At 44.0% G+C, this 18,419-nt stretch overlaps 2 protein-coding genes across 2 annotated transcripts; both read right to left on the bottom strand.

Annotated features, from left to right (window-relative positions):
- Positions 1 to 289: 289 nt before the first annotated feature.
- On the bottom strand, positions 290 to 10,394 carry HDHD2 (haloacid dehalogenase like hydrolase domain containing 2). The gene is made up of 8 exons (XM_053448246.1): positions 10,347 to 10,394; positions 9,288 to 9,414; positions 6,886 to 6,986; positions 6,471 to 6,679; positions 4,503 to 4,587; positions 2,567 to 2,783; positions 728 to 791; positions 290 to 521 (listed from the first exon to the last, which is right to left on the bottom strand). Exons 3-8 carry the CDS (start codon positions 6,984 to 6,986, stop codon positions 418 to 420), a joined length of 780 nt encoding a protein of 259 aa, XP_053304221.1. The 5' UTR covers positions 9,288 to 9,414; positions 10,347 to 10,394; the 3' UTR covers positions 290 to 417.
- Positions 10,395 to 12,315: 1,921 nt separating this feature from the next.
- IER3IP1 (immediate early response 3 interacting protein 1) lies at positions 12,316 to 15,661 on the bottom strand. The gene is made up of 3 exons (XM_053448247.1): positions 15,502 to 15,661; positions 13,995 to 14,096; positions 12,316 to 13,492 (listed from the first exon to the last, which is right to left on the bottom strand). Exons 1-3 carry the CDS (start codon positions 15,590 to 15,592, stop codon positions 13,437 to 13,439), a joined length of 249 nt encoding a protein of 82 aa, XP_053304222.1. The 5' UTR covers positions 15,593 to 15,661; the 3' UTR covers positions 12,316 to 13,436.
- Between the last annotated feature and the right edge of the window lie 2,758 nt (positions 15,662 to 18,419).

The following is an 18,419-nucleotide window of genomic DNA, read 5'->3' as shown; positions in this document are numbered from 1 at the left end:
GGTGAAGTTCAGGGCCACGTGGTGTTTAGTGACCCATGGTGCAGTCAAGGAGTTGAAATACACATCGTAAGGCTGGAAAGCTGCTTCACGCATCCACAACTCCTGAAGCAAAATCAGAGAAAGGAGATGCTAAAATCTTGGGCTGTTCTGAGCAGGTTAATGACAACCGTCGACGCTAAATCTCCCCCTGATGTGTAACTGCGCCCCCCCTTGGTCAATTAGACCTCAGCCTGGAACCAGGATTTTTAACAATTTACCTACAGGCATCGCAAGAGATCCAAGAGCATCTTAATGGTTTTATTCAGCCGGAAACACGGATTCCGTCATCCGATACATCTCCGTCCTGTAAAGAAGTTTCATTTATTAGCAGCAAACGGCGAGCTGCGCGGATAACGGTTCCGGTTCGGCGTCTTCCTTCTAGATGAGGTCTTTGAGTATATGATCCACGGCGTGCGGGAAGCTCTCGCACGTCAGGTGCGGCCCCGGCTGGATTTTACCTTCATCTCCCGGTCTATATTTTCCTGTCGGCCAACAAAGAAAACACGTTTAGGAGTCTGTTTAACGCACAGCAACGTAATACAGAGAACAGGACATCAAAAAAGGCTACAGGTATACTCAATGCTGTACCTTCACGAAGCTTTTTCTGTATGCCAAGTATCTCTACAGGAATGTTCTGAGTTAAGATCTTTAAGGACCAGTAAGCCTTCCACTGGTCCCATAAACTTACCAGTTTTCACCAGTATCCCAAGCATCCCAGAATCCTGTGCTCCTCCGACATCATCCCGACAGTCCTGCAGGAGAGAGACGGAAAGTTACAAACCAATGACCCAGTGAGCTTACACTTACAATGGCTGCTCCCATGGTATACTCATAAGGGGGCGTTCTCACACCACCGCAGTCTGTGTGTAAAAGGGGGGATTTGGGGAATTGAAGGGGCTCCAGGAGGAGGAGGGCAAATATTAGAGGAGACCCATGTCGGGTGAGAGGTGAGCAGAATTTGCTCTGGAGAGATAGGATACATCCTACAGAGAGTGAATGCAGCGTATATAAAACGATTATTTGCGCTGGGAACAAAAACTAAATCCTGCGTGCGGCCGGCGTGTGAAAGACTAACGATCTTAAACGATCCAGGTAGGACCAGGCCGTCGGCCAATAGAAGAGCCGCGCAACAAGCTGTTATGACTGCTTGGGACAATCTCACTATCGAGGCATTTCAGCGACACCATTGAAGTTTTAAAAACAGGCGTCCACTGCCATACAGTTTGGCGGATGTTGACGTGGCCCCTTATGCCGACAATGAGGCATTACAACACCACCGTTTGGGTGCAGAAAGCGAACGTAGAAGTAATGACGGTCCTGGCACGTCCATTGTCGTTAACCGCTTGTTTTCACGTGACGTGTCCAGACCGTCAATTGTCATTAGAGGTGTTAAAGAAACGCTAAATCTGTGAAAGACAGGCAGCTGCCCGGCGTGATGTCATACAGGATGGTAGTTACCAGCTCACACCACAGGAGGGCACTGCTGCATTTCTTACTATACTTACAACATCTGCAGCGCTCCGTAAAGTCCCTCCATTCAAAGGGTCTGACAAAACTAGAAGACTACAGACTGAGACAGCGAGCCAGGCTCGCAAGCTAGAGTTCATTAATATAAATATTATCTTTTTAGTTATATAGCACAAACAATTCGCGCAGCGCTTCTTACAATAAACATATTCAAGGTGAGTGATGAGACTAGAAAATGAAGACTAAGACAAACCGATACATCAGAGCTTACAATCTAGAGTTCGTTAGCATTTTCTGGGTTCTATTTAAGGTTGCCATATCAACATTTATTTTTTTTCCTGGACACATCCAATTTTTTATTTGCTGATCAGCACCTATAACGCCGCCTCCTGCAGTATGTATGATGTATAAACCCAGGGAAGCAGGTAGATTGTAGGCAGCCAGCTGTAAAAAAAATTACAGCAACCCTACTTCTATTACACAAATCACAGAGGCTGAGAACCACTATTTCCAGCTACTTTTTTTTTTAATGAATACTAAGAAAGAGATAATAATGAGTTACATTCTTCTTGTTTAAAGGTTCTAAATAAAGTTTCCAGGAAGAACTCTGCTCCCTTGTCTCGTTTCCCCCAAACCTGCATCTATAAAGGTGCCGGTAACTGTAATACTACGAGCGGCCACCAGGGAACACAGGCGTCCATCCAGATACAGAAAGAGAAACTACCCCACTATTTATTGATTTATATAGCAGCGCTGTACAATGGGCAAACATACGAAGCAGTGCATCTCATAACAATTTGGGCTTACAGAAACAAAAGGTGAGGAGGGCTCGGCCCAAAGAGCTTACAGTCTAGGAATGGGGATGGACACAAGTACCCTCAGACTGGGGGGAAGCAGATTTGAGGTGCTGGGTGGTCTGACAAGACGGAGGAGAGAGGTTTGTAGCTCCTGCACGCTCTCCTGCCCTGCCACGGCTTGTCCACCAACACCATTCAATAGGATGAGCTACAGGTACCTTCCGCCGGCAGATAACGGGTACCGCTTCTCTATCAGTACTTACATCACCGATCATCACCGCCTCCTCCGGAAGGCAGCCGGTACTCCGCAGGGCTTCCAAGAAGAAGGTCTTCTCTGGCTTCCCGACAACTGTGGCCTTTGTGTCCGTGGCATATTCCAGCGCCGTGACAAAGGGCCCGGGGCCGAGGGCCAGGCCATCTTTCTTCTTGTAATACCTTGCCTTGTGGATAGCCACGATTGGAGCCCCGTCCAGCGCCAGCCTGACAATACAATGAGCATCTTTAAAGGAAGCCAAAAAACAATACAGGGCCGCCAGGAGTATGGGCTGCTCCACCTTGCAAACAAAGATTTTTCTTTTATTTCTTCAGAAAACCAACTTAGTTTAACAAAAAAAGTAATATATATATATTCAAGCATTTTTAGAAATAGCCTCTAAACGTTAGGTTAAAAATAAATTCTAATTGCGCAATTTTTATTGACGCAAATGAGTCACAATATTGATTATATAATCTTTATTTAAAAAAAAAAATAAAATAAATGAGAAGTAGACTTTTGCACAAATGCCCCCAAAAATAATGAATTGAAAAAAAAGAATGTTAACACAAGATTCCGTGTGGAATGAATCTCTGAATAGAGTCACAGCGTTCACTTCCTGAGACAGACAAACACAGAAATGTTACAAAACATATTGAGCTCGAGGCTATATTGTGGTTATACGACGTGGGATATGGACTATTTACAGGCAATAACACACAGTTCATAACAGCAGTGAAAGCATTGACCTGGACAGCGCGGGGGATCATCCTCACGATATAAAAGGGAAAGGCGAGTGTAAAATAGAAGACGCCAAGATGCTCAACCATGAAAGCACTTGAGTTTAACAGCAGATACGGGGATGATAAGATAAGAGCTATTACCAGATTAGATAAAATTAAATAAAGCGTCGTAACCCTGAGAAAACAGCATGCGCGGCCTCACGTTTACATCAACTCCCTCTCTATCTGGAGTCGGGTAAAAACGATGGTTTGTGCATGTGGGGGTCCTGATGAAGGACATGTTGAGCACAGGGCCTTCTGGGTAATCCCTTGGGCTCGTTTAAAGAGGGACTGGCAAGGGACCGGGGGGCAACTGTCTGCTGGGCTGCTCTGATTTAAAGACCTTGGGCCACTGCCTGAAGCTGTCTGCTTATTTGCAATTCCACACATGGCCACTAGGGTGTCTGAGACTCGGGGACTGTATCCTTTCAATGTGTTTTAATGCATAACATTTCTGGTAATGTGTTTTAGCGCAGACCAATTGGTGCACGTTGGGCTTTATTGGCTTCCAATTGTGTTTTGGGCCCGTTTATCACTGGGCCACAATTGTCCCCCCGAGGTGAATATCGAGCCAAGGCATTCCTTGTGGATGGAGGAGATCTTTACTACAGATGATGGGATTTATCTAGGAAGAGTTATGAAGGACCAGTGTAAAAACAAAATGTGCAGACAACCTCCGCTGCTGCCGGCAATTCTGCCGGGGCTTCTATGGTGGAGCACCGGAAGGTCATGTGATGCCGGTGCTCCGTCATAGAAGCCCCCAGAGGAAGTGCCGCCAGCAGCCGAGGTGGTGTGCGCGCGTCGCACGGAACTCCACCGGCTTCCGGAGAGCAGGATCTGGGTCCCCTGCAGTGCTGCGGGGGATCTGGATCTTAGTCTTATAGTCAGACCTCTATTTGAGTTCTGACTATAAGACGACGGATATTTTTCAGAGCATTTGCTCTGAAAAAACCTCGCCTTATAATGGAGCAAACACGGTATATACAGCCTCACAGTGTATATCTGCTTTACTGCTAGTCTAGGCTACTGCGGAGCACTATGCCAATAAACTGAATGGTATTGAGATGCATTTCAGGTCCCCGTGGAGCGTCAGAATTAATCTGTCTGATAAAAAGCAGCCAGACAATTATATGAATCATGAAACGGAATGAGGACAATCCTCACCTGAAGGCCTCGTTCATGGTTTGGTAGTTGAAGTGTTCTGGAGCTAATCCTATCACCACCGCGTTGGGACTGTGTGTGGCTATTCCTGCGAACGGAAAAGAATAGAGGTCAGTTTAGCAAAGATCCTGAAATAATTGAATTGTACATTCAAATATGGAATTTTAGTCGCGCTTCAATTCAGAGCCCGGGGACGAAATTTAGCAAAGCAAAAAAACGCCATTTTAACTGTGGTGAAAAAATGGCAAAATTCTCTTGTGATACGTTCAGTACAGCACTTACTGTATAACACAATTATTATTAAAGGTCAATAACTGCCAATATATTACTAGTGCGAGACAGAAATTATTTATTCGTTTTCCCTCATAATATAATGTTTTCAGGCAGCTGCATATCAGCCATTTGTATGAGTTCTCGCTCTGTTATCTGACCCCCGATCTACGAAACACCCCCGACTCCTTATCATACTGCCTGTGGGAAACAATAGAATGGCTCAGTCTTAATCACCAAGTCAGACACTGAGTAAGAGAAGTCTATGGAGGAACGGACTTCATTAGCATTGCCATAAAGCATCAGCTCAGTGTGGTGTTTGAGCCGGGAAAGTCACCCAAAATATCACATGACTGACGACAGACAGCAGGTCTGCAGATGAAGGGATTTTATTGGGGCAAAACCAGATTTTTTTTTTCATGGAATTTTATGACAAGGGTAGTGGATTACACGAAATGATTTAAATTATGAGTGTGGCATTTCTCCCACGTTAGCACAGTTTCTGTTGGGGTCCCAAATCCCTGTGCCCCCGTTTCCTCACCTTAATCTCCGCTTGAGGGGGTACAGGAGGGAGGCTCATTTCAAGGAATAAGAAATGTTAGAACAAGAGATCATAAACTAAACCTAGGGGAAGGAAATTCCCTCTCAGTATTACCCTCTACCACTTCTGCTGAGATGCTGTTCCATTTATCTACCACCCTCTCAAATGTGCAAAGTGTATTAGAAGAACAAGATTCTGTGAAGATAGAGTTTTCTTTCAGTAAGAAAATGACTGAAGTCGAGTTCCATTATTCTACCAGAGTCTTATCACTAATCTTATCACTTTTAACTTGCCACTACGTGCAAGGACCTGCATCCCGAAGCCAAGTTTCTAGCTGCTCTTGTTCAAGATAAAGCTACAGGTGAAAAACGAGGAAATAGAAGGAAAGTTTTAATGCCGCCAACTTAACAACAGGACCTGTAAGTGTCCTTGGAGGCGGATCAGAATTTTAGTAGTATTTGAAATGTAGAATTTATGTAGCTCAGGAACGAATGGTTTATGGACAATAATCTATATGTTCAACACACTACTTGTTTTGACCAGGAGCTACGAGTCAACTTCCAGCAGACCAAAAAATATACCATAATGTGCTTCAACACACTAAGCATATCGTAAGGTAGCTATAATTATTATTTACCGACCTATATAGCGCCGTAGCTATATATATTTTGCAGCGCTGTATGACGGATCATGATATATTTGATGCAATCAGTGGTCGGTGGCACATAAGGCGTATCTTTAACTTATTTATAAAGTTAGAAATAAAATATTGAAGTGACCAGGAGGAATGTGCCAGGTGCATGCTGGGAAATATTATGCAATAGGACCTCGGAGCTCCATGGACAAGTTGGGTTAATTTAACGTTCAATGTTAAACATACGCCGTGTAAACCTCTGAAGTCCCGTCTTCAGACGTAATGTCTCATCAGAGCTACAGAAGTGATCTCGGAGGTCTCATAGGTTAATATGCTATCTGTGAATGTTGACACGAATGTCTTCGCTCAGTCTTCTCTGAGACCATTTTTTTTGGTGTAATTATTTAATAACAAGGCTAAACTTATTGTCTTATCGGCTATTCATTAATGAGTTAATAGAGACCCGTGTGTAATGTGTATTGATCCAATACCCCCAGAAATACACTTAAAGGAAGAGTAACCGCACCTTCAAAGTCACTCAAGGCGCTGCTGTCCACTAACAGCAGGGGCCGCACGTTCCTCTGCTCCACCAGGTTCCTCGCGGCTGTCAATGACGTGAAGATCTCGTCCTCGCTGATGTCAAAGCCCAGACGTCTCAGCCTCTCCAGGAGGGTTCTCTTACACTCTTTGGTTGTGTTGGTCACAAAGCGAATGACAACGGGGGCATTCCTGAGCCTGAAGATCAAAAAGCGGTGTCAGAGGTGGTAGAATAATAACAGGAGATAATAGAACGTGGATAGAGAAATAATAGGAGAAACATGTTACTTGAACATATTAAGGGGTTAATCGAAGAAAAAGGGTTAAGGGTTCTTGAGATCTCTCCATTCTTGCAAACCATATCCATTGCGGCAGTAAAACAGATGGATGATTTAGTAACTTGCCTTTTCAAAGCCTCCTGTGCCCCGGGTATAGCTGTGTCCTCGACGTGGAGGGTGCCGCTGAGATCCACCAACACGGCCTTGAGAACTCGCCGGGCTGCCATCTGCAGTAACAAAAGAAACCGTATCTGTGAGATATAAGGACGTGGAACATAAAGAATGTTATTAGTTAATGTTATTAACATCTGAACCTTGCAGTACTTAGTGGGGTTTCAACAATATCCCCCTGTGTAGTGTGACCACCCCGGCCATTTCCTTCCAGGACACAATTACATGTAAAGTGCTGCCCCCTGCAGTATGTGGGAGTTATAACCAAATCTCATTCCTACCTGTGGCTTTATTCATTATGTCAACCTGGAAACTTCCCAGAGTAGGCTACTCGATTGGGAGGAGTGGGGCGGTAGGGGGGCAGTTTGCCCCAGATACCCTTTTAGTGTGTGTGTGTGTGGGGGGGTGCATGTCTAAACCTAAAAGCCATAAGAACGAAGAAACTGACCTGGAGTCCAGGAAAAAGCAGGACTTCCCCGGAGACTCCGACACAAACCTAAACAGTTCCTAGGTATGATCTTTATTATTGATTTATATAGCACCATCATATACCACAGCGCTGTGAGTTTAAACTCGTGGTTTAGTTGCATTACACAAAAATAAACGACACAACTGAGACATAGAAAAAAGAAAAGAAGCTCAGAACTTCTGCATGAATTAAGATCCCATGTAGGTTTAATACACACATTTTATGTAGAAGCAGAGAGCGGGCATAAGGCAGGAGGAACCAGCAGCAGGTAATGATATATAGGAATAAAAAAAAGGGCTAATGGCCAGCTTTATAACAAATGCCCCATGCAGGGCAGAATGTTTTAATCAAGTCCTGTGGCATGTATTTTCTCTTCCTGCCTCATGTTAACATGTAACCAGCAGGTAATGGGAGCCTCCTGATTTAATTGTTACAATGATTTCCGGCCGCTGCATATCAGCCATTTGTATGAATTCTTGCTCATTTATCTGACCCCGATCTACTAGATCTATTGGCTCAGAGCTAATCACTCAGTCAGACACAAAGACTTATGAAAGTCTACGGAGGAACGGACTTCATTAGCATTGCCATCCAGAATCAGCTCGGTGTGGAGTCTGAGCCGGGAAAGTCACTCAAAATACTGAATGACTGACAATAGCAGCCGCCTCAAGGTCTGCCGATAAAACGGGTTTATTGGGGCCAAATGAGATAAAACTAGGATTTTGTCAATGCCAAACTACATCATGGTATACAGCGCTGGGGGAGGGGGATATATTACTGTATACAGCACTGAGGGTTATATTACTGTATACAGCGCTGGGGGGTTATATTACTGTATACAGCACTGAGGGTTATATTACTGTATACAGCGCTGAGGGTTATATTACTGTTTACAGCACTGGGGGTTATATTACTGTATACAGCGCTGGGGGTTATTACTGTATACAGCGCTGGGGGTTATTACTGTATACAGCGCTGGGGGGTTATTACTGTATACCGCGCTGGGGGGAGGGCTATATTACTGTATACAGCTCTGCGGGTTATATTACTGTATACAGCGCTGGGGGGTTATATTACTGTATACAGCGCTGGGGGGAGGGCTATATTACTGTATACAGCTCTGCGGGTTATATTACTGTATACAGCACTGAGGGTTATATTACTGTATACAGCACTGAGGGTTATATTACTGTATACAGCTCTGCGGGTTATATTACGGTATACATTGCTGGGGGGAGGGGAGGCTATATTACTGTATACAGCGCTGGGGGGTTATATTACTGTATACAGCGCTGGGGGGTTATATTACTGTATACAGCGCTGGGGGGTTATATTACTGTATACAGTGCTGGGGGGTTATATTACTGTATACAGCGCTGGGGGGATATTACTGTATACAGCGCTGGGGGGATATTACTGTATACAGCGCTGGGGGGATATTACTGTATACAGCGCTGGGGGGGATATTACTGTATACAGCGCTGCAGGGGATATTACTGTATACAGCGCTGGGGGATATGCTCAAGGAGAAATATATATATATACATATATTTGAAATTCTTTATTTTATTTATTTTTTAAGTACATACAAAGTAAAATTCCTCCTTTGCCTGGGACAGAAGCACCCCAAGCAGCAGATGATTGGCCAGCGCTCAGTTCAGGAACCTACAGCCCTGATCCGCAATCAGTCTGGTTTATCGGCCCTGATTATAGAGCCCCTGTTATCAGTACCAGCTTTAACACAGGAACTCCATTGCCTCCTACAGCGGCATTAACCTCTAACTACCTCCACCGACACATGTGTCACGATCCTGTATCACGCTACACGCACTCTCGTGAGCCGTAGGGGTTAAACAGTGCAAGCCATATGACACCAGATTACACAGACCTTATCAGCAAGGAATTAACATCAGGAGCCTCGAGGTTAAGGTTAAACTTCTGGATGGATGTGTGGAAGGCTGTGTGCAAACGATCTGTAAACCACTTCTCAGCAGGTGAACCAGAGCATTCGACACCTGCAATCAGGATAAAGACATATTAGAAGTGGCTCCTGATTGGTTCAAGAGTAATTGAAGCCATTAAACCTGTAGGACATTAAAATATATTTCTTGATGCTATCGCACTATTATCTATTGTTTTATATATCGCCATCATATTCCGCCATGCTGTACACATGCAACTTAATGCTATTATAAAGTCCTCCCTTGCAGTTTAATGCCTCCGACAGCCTCACCACAAGACAATGCATACTAAAGTAAGAAAATAAAGTTAAAGTTAAGAAAACAAAGCAGCGCAAAATACGCACCCGCCAGATCGGGTCGGTGGCCGATGACCAGTGAGACTCATCAATGATCTAAAGAGTCATTAATCAGAATTTTTTTGAGTTGAGAAGCTGTTTATTTTTAAAATAAAATAAATATTGCAAAATAAAAATCTGTTTCCACCATCAGATTACTTGCAAGGCAGGGAATCTGATCAAAAATCAGCGGCTAAAAAGGCATTTATCAGTGACCAGGTAGTGATCACAGTGTACAGCGCTGCGGAATATGATGGCGCTATATAACAATAACAAAATAATCCGTTACGCACTAAAAATTTAAGAATAATAAAATATTATATATTTCTTTTTTATTAATTACGTGTTTTATTCGGATGAACCCTTACTCTGATGGAAGGGGGTCATCACTGACAGCAACCGACCTGGCAGTACCCTTGACTTCTAGATCAGTGCTGTTGGAGATTACTTTACATTAGTTTAACTCTTTCAATGCTGATTGTGACTGGGTCCCCCACCAGTCAAGGTCACAGCAATGAATGGGTTAACGCTGCACATTCGCTCTCATGGCGTTATCGTGGAGCATAACCATATCTTTCGGTCAAGTATATAATACGCAGCCCATTTCCACAAGTCCTGCTAGTATTATACCCAAGATTTTGCGGTACTTACCTTAGGGAGAAGCTTCAGCTACAGAACTGCAGCTCCCTTTCTTCTCCGTGGTCTGAGTCTAGCCGCCATTCTTTGTTAAATCTCTTAAATGTTTCTCTCCCCCATGCCAGGCATGTTATACAAGGGATCGACCTCTTTTTATGATGTCATTGCTTCGTCATTTACAGTTTTACTGAATTCCACAAAATACGCACATCGGCACAGGTGCAACTTTGGGGGGTTTTCCCCTGTTTTTAAGTTTGCCCCACCTTATAAATCACCCCCCAATACTTGCTTTTTAATAGACTTTAAAATTTCTGAATTGTATCTCCCACAGAACTTTGAATTAGATTTCCTTCTCAAAACGAACGCCCCGGTGTTATTATCCGGCAAAGTATATTGTTATATTATCCTGTGACATTGATATGAAGTATTAAATGGACATTCCACGTCAGTAGCACAGACAAATATACAAATTATTGCAATGCACTGAGTTCCATTTACCACATGGATGAAACTAAACGATCTATATTAATATAAAACAAGTTATTAAACACCAATAATAACATCATTCTCATAACACGAGATAATTCCGACAAATAACAAAGAGCCCGCCATTTTTTAGCGCAGGTCTGCCCTGCACAGACACCTCTCTCATACCTGCACAGTCGCGCAGGACCCAACGCGCTTGACGGACCAGGGTGCCCCATCGCATGCCTGTTTGTTTTTAATCACGTTAGGTACGTTATTTTAGCTCTATACGTTTCGAGTTATTATTTCATTATAAGTTACGCAATTTATCCTGGTTACAGCACGCGAAATTAGGTGTATTTTCACCGGCCAAGACAATCAGGCAGCGTGGAGGCAGCTTAATACATCGTAGGACCCCGTGAGCCAGAATGCGGGGACTATCGATGCGCTCCAAGCCTCGTTTTCAGAAAACGGTGACGTTTTGTCACGTATTGATGAGGCAATAGTTTCAGTGTTTAATTTCATGCTTTTAAAATAAATAAATAAATAAATGGAGTACCGCTTCGGAGGCTGTTTTAATTTTTAGAGATATTTGGGCATTTTTTAAGCAGGGTATCTAAGAAACAGTGACCCTGGTTACCTGTTATGGAGGCTTTGGGTGGAGGAGTAACTTCTTAAGCGGGGTTTTTACAAGACAAATGAAATATATCAATACCTTTATATAAGGAGTTGCGGTTTTAAATCTATTAACTTACTATTTATTAAGATGAGGGAAACCCTAGCAGATGGATCGAGCTGGCCCTGTATATAATATAATTCAATGTGTGAGGAGACTTTGCAGAAATTCACTCATTGTTGTAACCATACATTATACAGGGCCAGCCACGAAAGAAGCTCATCGGGGATTGACCATTGATGAAGACCAGGAGCTGAAACACAACTCTCTAGTGAATCGACCACTTTGTAGTTCCTTTACGAAGCTATTGTCACAAATATGTTAAAGGTAGGACACAACACAAAATAACATGGGTTTTATTCTTATATCTGAAAAATACAATAATAATATGTTGTGTGTTTCGCCGAGTCCTCTCTCTCTCTCATATCACTTAATTATGGATCCTTAACCACATTAATAAAATGTATTTACAGGAAAAAAAGACATCTGTCTTTACAAAATTAAATTCTGAAACGGTTTTAAAATTTGTGTTTTTTTTTTTTGTTTTTTTAAAAGGGACAAAGACTTTTTAAGTCAACACTCGCAAGATAAAGAAACGAACATCGGATACGAGTCATTCGCACAAAGCACGTATGATCTATACACGGACCCAGGCACGATTCGGACAATGGTTTGTTTCAAGCTCCTCGTTACTGGTTACTTATATATAAATCACTGCGTACTGCGGATCAGAACCGGATACTGTTCTACAGGAAGGCCTAATTGAAACCTACACATTTTGCACATTAAGCAATCTGTTTTTGCATATTTTTATAATTAACAAGATTTATGCGACAATAAAGATACAACAACCAAAGGTTTAATACAAATTGTCCTTGAACACATCTGTGCAATAGGTTTGTATGGTATAGTAACACAATCCTATATATTTCAGGTGTTGTGGAATGCGCAAAAAAGGGTCCTTTGAACATACACTCTATACTTCTTACAAGACATCACCTAAACATAATAAGAATGCTGCCTGCATTAAGCAAAAGCAGGTGATTTAATTCAGCTGACTGCATGGTGATGACATCATGGGTTGGAGGAAACAATTGTTAAAACTTTCCCTTGATTTATGCATTAAGATAATGTACAGTATTTTTGCGCTTTACATTAAGCCAACACAAAACTACAAAGATACTGTGATTATGGTATCAAGGCGGCCATAGTTACTGATGAAAATCTTCAAGCTATTGGTTTTGATGGGAAAAAGGAGCGCAATAACACACTTATTCTACAGCATGTACAATACATTTCAGTGCTTGATACACCGGGCTGTAAACAAGGCCACGCGATACGACTTCGAGGACTTGCGTGCTCTTGATCAACAGCTTCCTTTAAAAAATGATATACACAATATGGGGAGAAACTCTTTGTTTTACAGCAGGGTATGCCTACTGGTTATAATATACAGTTCACGTCTGGGCCGCTGTGTAAATGAATGCACCAAGGGGGAATAACGTTGCTGGGTTTTATTCAGGCTTCCAATGGAGTGCTCCGGGTGACATCACCGAACTCGAGTCTAAACCCTATAATGCAGAGGGTTCTTAACCAAGGGGTATGACAGGCAAGCGATGGGGATCCGGGACCAGATCTCAGAATAGTTAAAAATAACATTGTTAGATTATTAACTATCACTGTTATCACTATAGGATTGGGGGGAGGGGCTGTAATCGTAATGAGGTCAAGGACCCCGTTATAGCGAATACAGTTCCGTATTGTTGACGGTTGTGGTTAAATGAAGAGTTGCCCCTGGTTAAGGGTATATAGCACCAGTCAGTATCTTCATATATACTGCCGCATTCATCCGTGTTCAAAAAACAACCGAAGAGGAAATGCTATTGCGAAGTGTAGGGCTGATGGGTAGAAAGTCCGTGAGACGCGGTTAGAATGCTCCATGTTGCTGTGAGAGGTTTTCTTCTTTATCCAAAGAGTAACAGCAGCACAATCGTTATCGAGTTGACGATAATTAAGGGCACTGTGAAGAAAGCAAGATAATAGAAGAAATAGTTAATATGAGTGCTTGCTAATTGGTTTGCTCTCATACTTTTTTTGTTGCATTTTAATAGATAAGCATTTTGCCCGTATATATATATATATTTCCTGGACCATATACCCCATTTTTTAGTGGAACCGTCCCATTTCCTGACCCCTGCCCCATCTTTTGTTGACAGTGATGATAAAGGGCAGGTCGGGAAGATCAGAGGTTCCGCTGAGGTTGTCATACTGAGCTGCGGAATGGATCCCGTTCTGTGTTTAGGCAGCGCAGACCCCAATCATCAGTTCCCTGAGGCCACCTAGCAATGTTCTGAAGTAGGGAGCTGGGACATGATGTCATAACCCCAACATTCTTAATCAGAACATTGCAAAGTACAGGTAAAGGGGTTTCATTTAAAGACCCCCCCTGTAAGCATTTCCAACCGTGCTGGGGTACGCCACACGCACTCGAATATTAAAGTTAGTAGAACACGTATCGTTACCTCTCATTACTGTCCGCACAGATCGTATAAGATTGGCCAGTTGGGATTTGATTCCTGGTTCATCTCCAAATCCTCCAATCCCCTGATCCGTTCCCCAGCCGACTGCACGCCAAGAAGAGAGAGAGAGAGAGAGAGAGAGAGGTCAGAACGGAGAAACTATTTATTTATCCTGACAACATATTCAAACATATTTCCTTTGCAATAAGCCGTGTTATATTATGTGCGTCTGCACACACCGCCTGTTTCCCTCATGGGATCCAACACACAGGGAGCCCTTAGAATGCTGGGTTCTGTTGTTCTCACTTGTTTTAACTTTTTTTTTATTATTATTATTTGTTTGTTATTTTTTTAAAATTATTCCACAGGATTAACTGCCTCTAAATACAAAAAACATATGGGAAAGAATGAGCCAGGCTTGGAAGCCATCACATGTACCCCTGTGCAGTGGGTGCTCGCTAAATCATGGTTACCCCTGGAGACAACAGGTTTGGATTCTTAACTTCATCAGGAGTTACTTATTACCCTTGCCCAGCACATTTGCCCCCTCTCTTATTCCTTCCCCAACTCCTTTGCCCCTCTATCACCCCTTCTTCAGCTCCTTTGCCCTTCTACCACCCCTTCCCCAGCTCCTTTGCCCCTCTATCACCCCTTCTTCAGCTCCTTTGCCCTTCTACCACCCCTTCTTCAGCTCCTTTGCCCTTTTACCACCCCTTCCCCAGCTCCTTTGCTCCTCTACCACCCCTTCCCCAGCTCATTTGCCCGGGATATCTGCTCCTCTCTTATTCCTTTCCCAGCTCTTTTGCCCCTCCATCACCCCTTCTTCAGCTCCTTTGCCCTTCTACCACCCCTTCTTCAGCTCCTTTGCCCTTTTACCACCCCTTCCCCAGCTCCTTTGCTCCTCTACCACCCCTTCCCCAGCTCATTTGCCCGGGATATCTGCTCCTCTCTTATTCCTTTCCCAGCTCTTTTGCCCCTCCATCACCCCTTCCCCAGCTCCCTTGCCCCCTCCATCACCCCTTCTTCAGCTCCTTTGCCCCCTCCATCACCCCTTCTTCAGCTCCTTTGCCCCTCCATCACCCCTTCTTCAGCTCCTTTGCCCCCTCCATCACCCCTTCTTCAGCTCCTTTGCCCCCTCCATCACCCCTTCTTCAGCTCCTTTGCCCCCTCCATCACCCCTTCTTCAGCTCCTTTGCCCCCTCCATCACCCTTTCTTCAGCTCCTTTGCCCCTCCATCACCCCTTCTTCAGCTCCTTTGCCCCCTCCATCACCCCTTCTTCAGCTCCCTTGCCCCCTCCATCACCCCTTCTTCAGCTCCCTTGCCCCCTCCATCACCCCTTCTTCAGCTCCCTTGCCCCCTCCATCACCCCTTCTTCAGCTCCCTTGCCCCTTCCATCACTCCTTCCCCAGCCCCCTTGCCCCTTCCATCACTCCTTCCCCAGCTCCCTTGCCCCCTCCATCACTCCTTCCCCGGCTCCTTGCCCCCCGATCCCCTGCACGTCCTCCTCACTTTTGCTCAGGAAGCGCTCCTCGTGCAGCACGGCCATCGCATTGACACATAGCAGGGCGGCCTGCAGCAGGGTGTACAGCGTGAACGCCATGTCTGGCCAACCAATGTGACGTGGCAGCGCGTGCAGGGCGGACGCAGCAGCTGGGACGGGGAGCCGAGAGAGACAAACCGGCCTGAAACGCGAAGCGGCTGTTAGCGCCTTGAGCCCCGCACTGCTGCAGATGACTGGGAGACTCGGCTGCAGCTCTCCGTGTTTCCTGCTTCATGTAGCCGTTTAAGGGCATATTACAAACTTTACACTTTTTTTAAATAATGGGAGGCAAGAAAGTGCTGCATCGATCCCTAAATAATAAAACTTCAGTCCCATTACGGTGTCCATGGAGTATTTAAGCAGATGTCACATTAAGATATTCTCAGATTAACCAAGTTCCCCCTTCTAATTTTAACCATCTAACAGTAAGCAGCCACTGATAGGTTGTTGCCATAGAAACAGAAGTCTTTTGTACGTTTTAACATTGCTGCGGTGTTTGTGTTGAGTTGTAATTTTCTTCTTTCTTTTTTAATGTACCCTATTGGGGTTTTTTTTTCAGGACAAAAAGGGCTTTCTTTAGGCACCATTATTTTCATCCTATCATATAATGTATAATAAAAAAAAGAAAAATTCCTACAAAACCTTTTACGTAGCGTATTTTTATTTATAATGGCATAAAGTGCCCATTACATGCTAACCAATCTTTTCTTATTTTTGTACTTTGGGGTAAGAAAGGTTTTTTCTTAAAAAATGAATATTTCTTGCAGAAGGATCGGGAGGTGTTTGGGCTCCTATTTTTTATTTTTTTTTAAATTTATATTATTTTTTAAATATTTTTTCAATTTGTTTTTACATTTTCTTGGAACTGGATGCTACCCCTAATGATGTCATGGTGACATCAGTGGAGTGAATGTCTCATTGCAGCAACACCGGCTGAGCGAAGAAAACGATTGACGTCGACAACGTGATTATTCTGTGCAAAGGTTGGAAAGCTGGGCATCATGAAAGCAGAAGGTAAAATGATCACTTGCCTGGGGCTGACCCAAAAGTGTTCCGTGATGTGGGTGAAGTAACGTGGGGACACTAAGTATTGGTAACAATCGGTATTGGCCCCCGAGGACAGCTGCTTAAACCCACCTCCACAGTTATATACACGGTAACTGTATAAGGCACTGGTGACTTAGCTACACATCAAAGCATAAGCAGCAAAAAGATTTGCACTTTTCTTCTCTAAAAAGTGGAAGACAAGCTCTATGGTCGGAGTTTTTGATCTATACATTGTACTAGAAAAAAAATGCTGCACGTTATACAGGGGCATAACTAGAAACCCCAGGGCCCCGGTGCGAGAATCTATCCCTTTCTCACTATCTCCCCTCTCCCTCCCTAACCCCCCTTCTCACGATCTACCCTCTCCCTCCCTACCCCCTTCTCACAGTCTCCCCCCCTTCTCACGATCTACCCTCTCCCTCCCTGCCCCCCCTTCTCATGATCTACCCTCTCCCTCCCTGCCCCCCCCTTCTCACGATCTACCCACTCCTTCCCTCCCCCCCTTTGTAGGTCACTTACCGTCAACTCCTGTGTTGGGAGCGTGAGGCGTTTGTCTCGAGTGCCGGCGCCGGCACCCGAGACAAACGCCTCACGCTCCCAACACTGCACTCTGGGCAGCGCTGAGGCAGGTGGCGGCGACAGCGGGGAGCAGAGGCATCCTGGATTTCTGTCAGTCAGGGGGGCCCAAGAGTTGCCGATTGGTCGTTTTCAGCAACCGCTCGGCACCCCTTGGGCCCCCCTGACTGGCAGAACTCCAGGGCCCGGTCGCAGTCGCGACCCCTGCGACCCCGGTAGTTCCGCCACTGACGTTATATATTATTCACATTCCCTCAGCGCTCCGTCCCATTATTGATGATGGGTATCTGTGGCTACAAAGTTTTTGCTTTAAATTAAATATAATTTCTTAAAATCTGAATAAATATATATCCCAAATATATTCAAAATCAATGTAAAATAAAATTTTTAATAAATCCTTCTTTTTCTCCTAGGCAGATAGAAACATAGACTCTGCTGACCCATTCGGCCCCCGTCTAGTCGTCCGTTTCTCCTGCTGTAAAGACTCAAACCCTAATCAGACGTTGGTCTCGTCTTAGATTCAGGAGCCGTATGTCTATCCCATGCATGTTTAAATTCCCTCGCTGTGTTACCCTCTACCACTTCTGCTGGGAGGCTGTTCCTCTTCTTGTAATGTTTCTCCTCATTTGGAATAAGCTTCCCTGTACTCTGTTAAACAGAATTTAAAAGTTTCTATCCCATCCCTTCTCCCTTCTTTTCTCCAAGCCGGACATATGTATATTTTCTCTTAATATATAAAAAATATATCTGCAGCTGTTTAATTTATTGATTCACTTTGAAAAGGTTCCCTTTGATTTGAGGTCTCATTCTGTCCAAAACTTCAGGGATCCGCTACAAAGTGCCCTCATTCATGTCGTTTCCATCATTCACAGGCGGAATTTTAACTCTTTGTGTTGAGGCCCATAACCGCTTTCTTTCCTAGATTCAACATTAGTAAATATGAATTGATTATTTGAACAGTTTCTATAATCTAGATCCCTTGTAACGTTCCAGAGCCTCTGTTTAATTGGGTAATATTGATCTAAAGCAACATCCAATTACTTTACTTTGTCGGTGTAAGGGTGCAAATTATTGATCTTTAATTCTTTTAGTTCTAAAATGTAGTTGTCAATCATTCCAAGTTCCGTCTTCCGTTTGAAACAAAGTCTCATGAGACCTGTAGGGCAGGAATCGAAATGCTTTGTTCCATTGCCTGGTAAATGTCTCATTTTCAGCGGCCCGTGATTTGGAAACTTAAACATAGATTGAACTCTTGGGTTTCAAG

This window comes from Spea bombifrons, chromosome 1, assembly GCF_027358695.1.
Source record: "Spea bombifrons isolate aSpeBom1 chromosome 1, aSpeBom1.2.pri, whole genome shotgun sequence".
Lineage (NCBI taxonomy): Eukaryota > Metazoa > Chordata > Amphibia > Anura > Pelobatidae > Spea > Spea bombifrons.
This window is presented reverse-complemented; position numbering and strand designations above follow the sequence as displayed.

What these genes read in the sequence shown, in the direction of transcription:
- HDHD2 (XM_053448246.1), bottom strand. Translation starts at nt 6,986, where the DNA reads ATGGCAGCCCGGCGAGTTCTCAAGGCCGTGTTGGTGGATCTCAGCGGC. An exon ending in GCACAGGAGGCTTTGAAAAG is followed by an intron (nt 6,680 to 6,885) that starts GCAAGTTACTAA and finishes TTTGATCTTCAG; the next exon opens with GCTCAGGAATGCCCCCGTTG. An exon ending in AGGCGGTGATGATCGGTGAT is followed by an intron (nt 792 to 2,566) that starts GTAAGTACTGAT and finishes TCTCTCCTGCAG; the next exon opens with GACTGTCGGGATGATGTCGG.
- IER3IP1 (XM_053448247.1), bottom strand. Translation starts at nt 15,592, where the DNA reads ATGGCGTTCACGCTGTACACCCTGCTGCAGGCCGCCCTGCTATGTGTC. An exon ending in GGAGCGCTTCCTGAGCAAAA is followed by an intron (nt 14,097 to 15,501) that starts GTGAGGAGGACG and finishes CTTGGCGTGCAG; the next exon opens with TCGGCTGGGGAACGGATCAG. An exon ending in TGTGCGGACAGTAATGAGAG is followed by an intron (nt 13,493 to 13,994) that starts GTAACGATACGT and finishes CTTTCTTCACAG; the next exon opens with TGCCCTTAATTATCGTCAAC.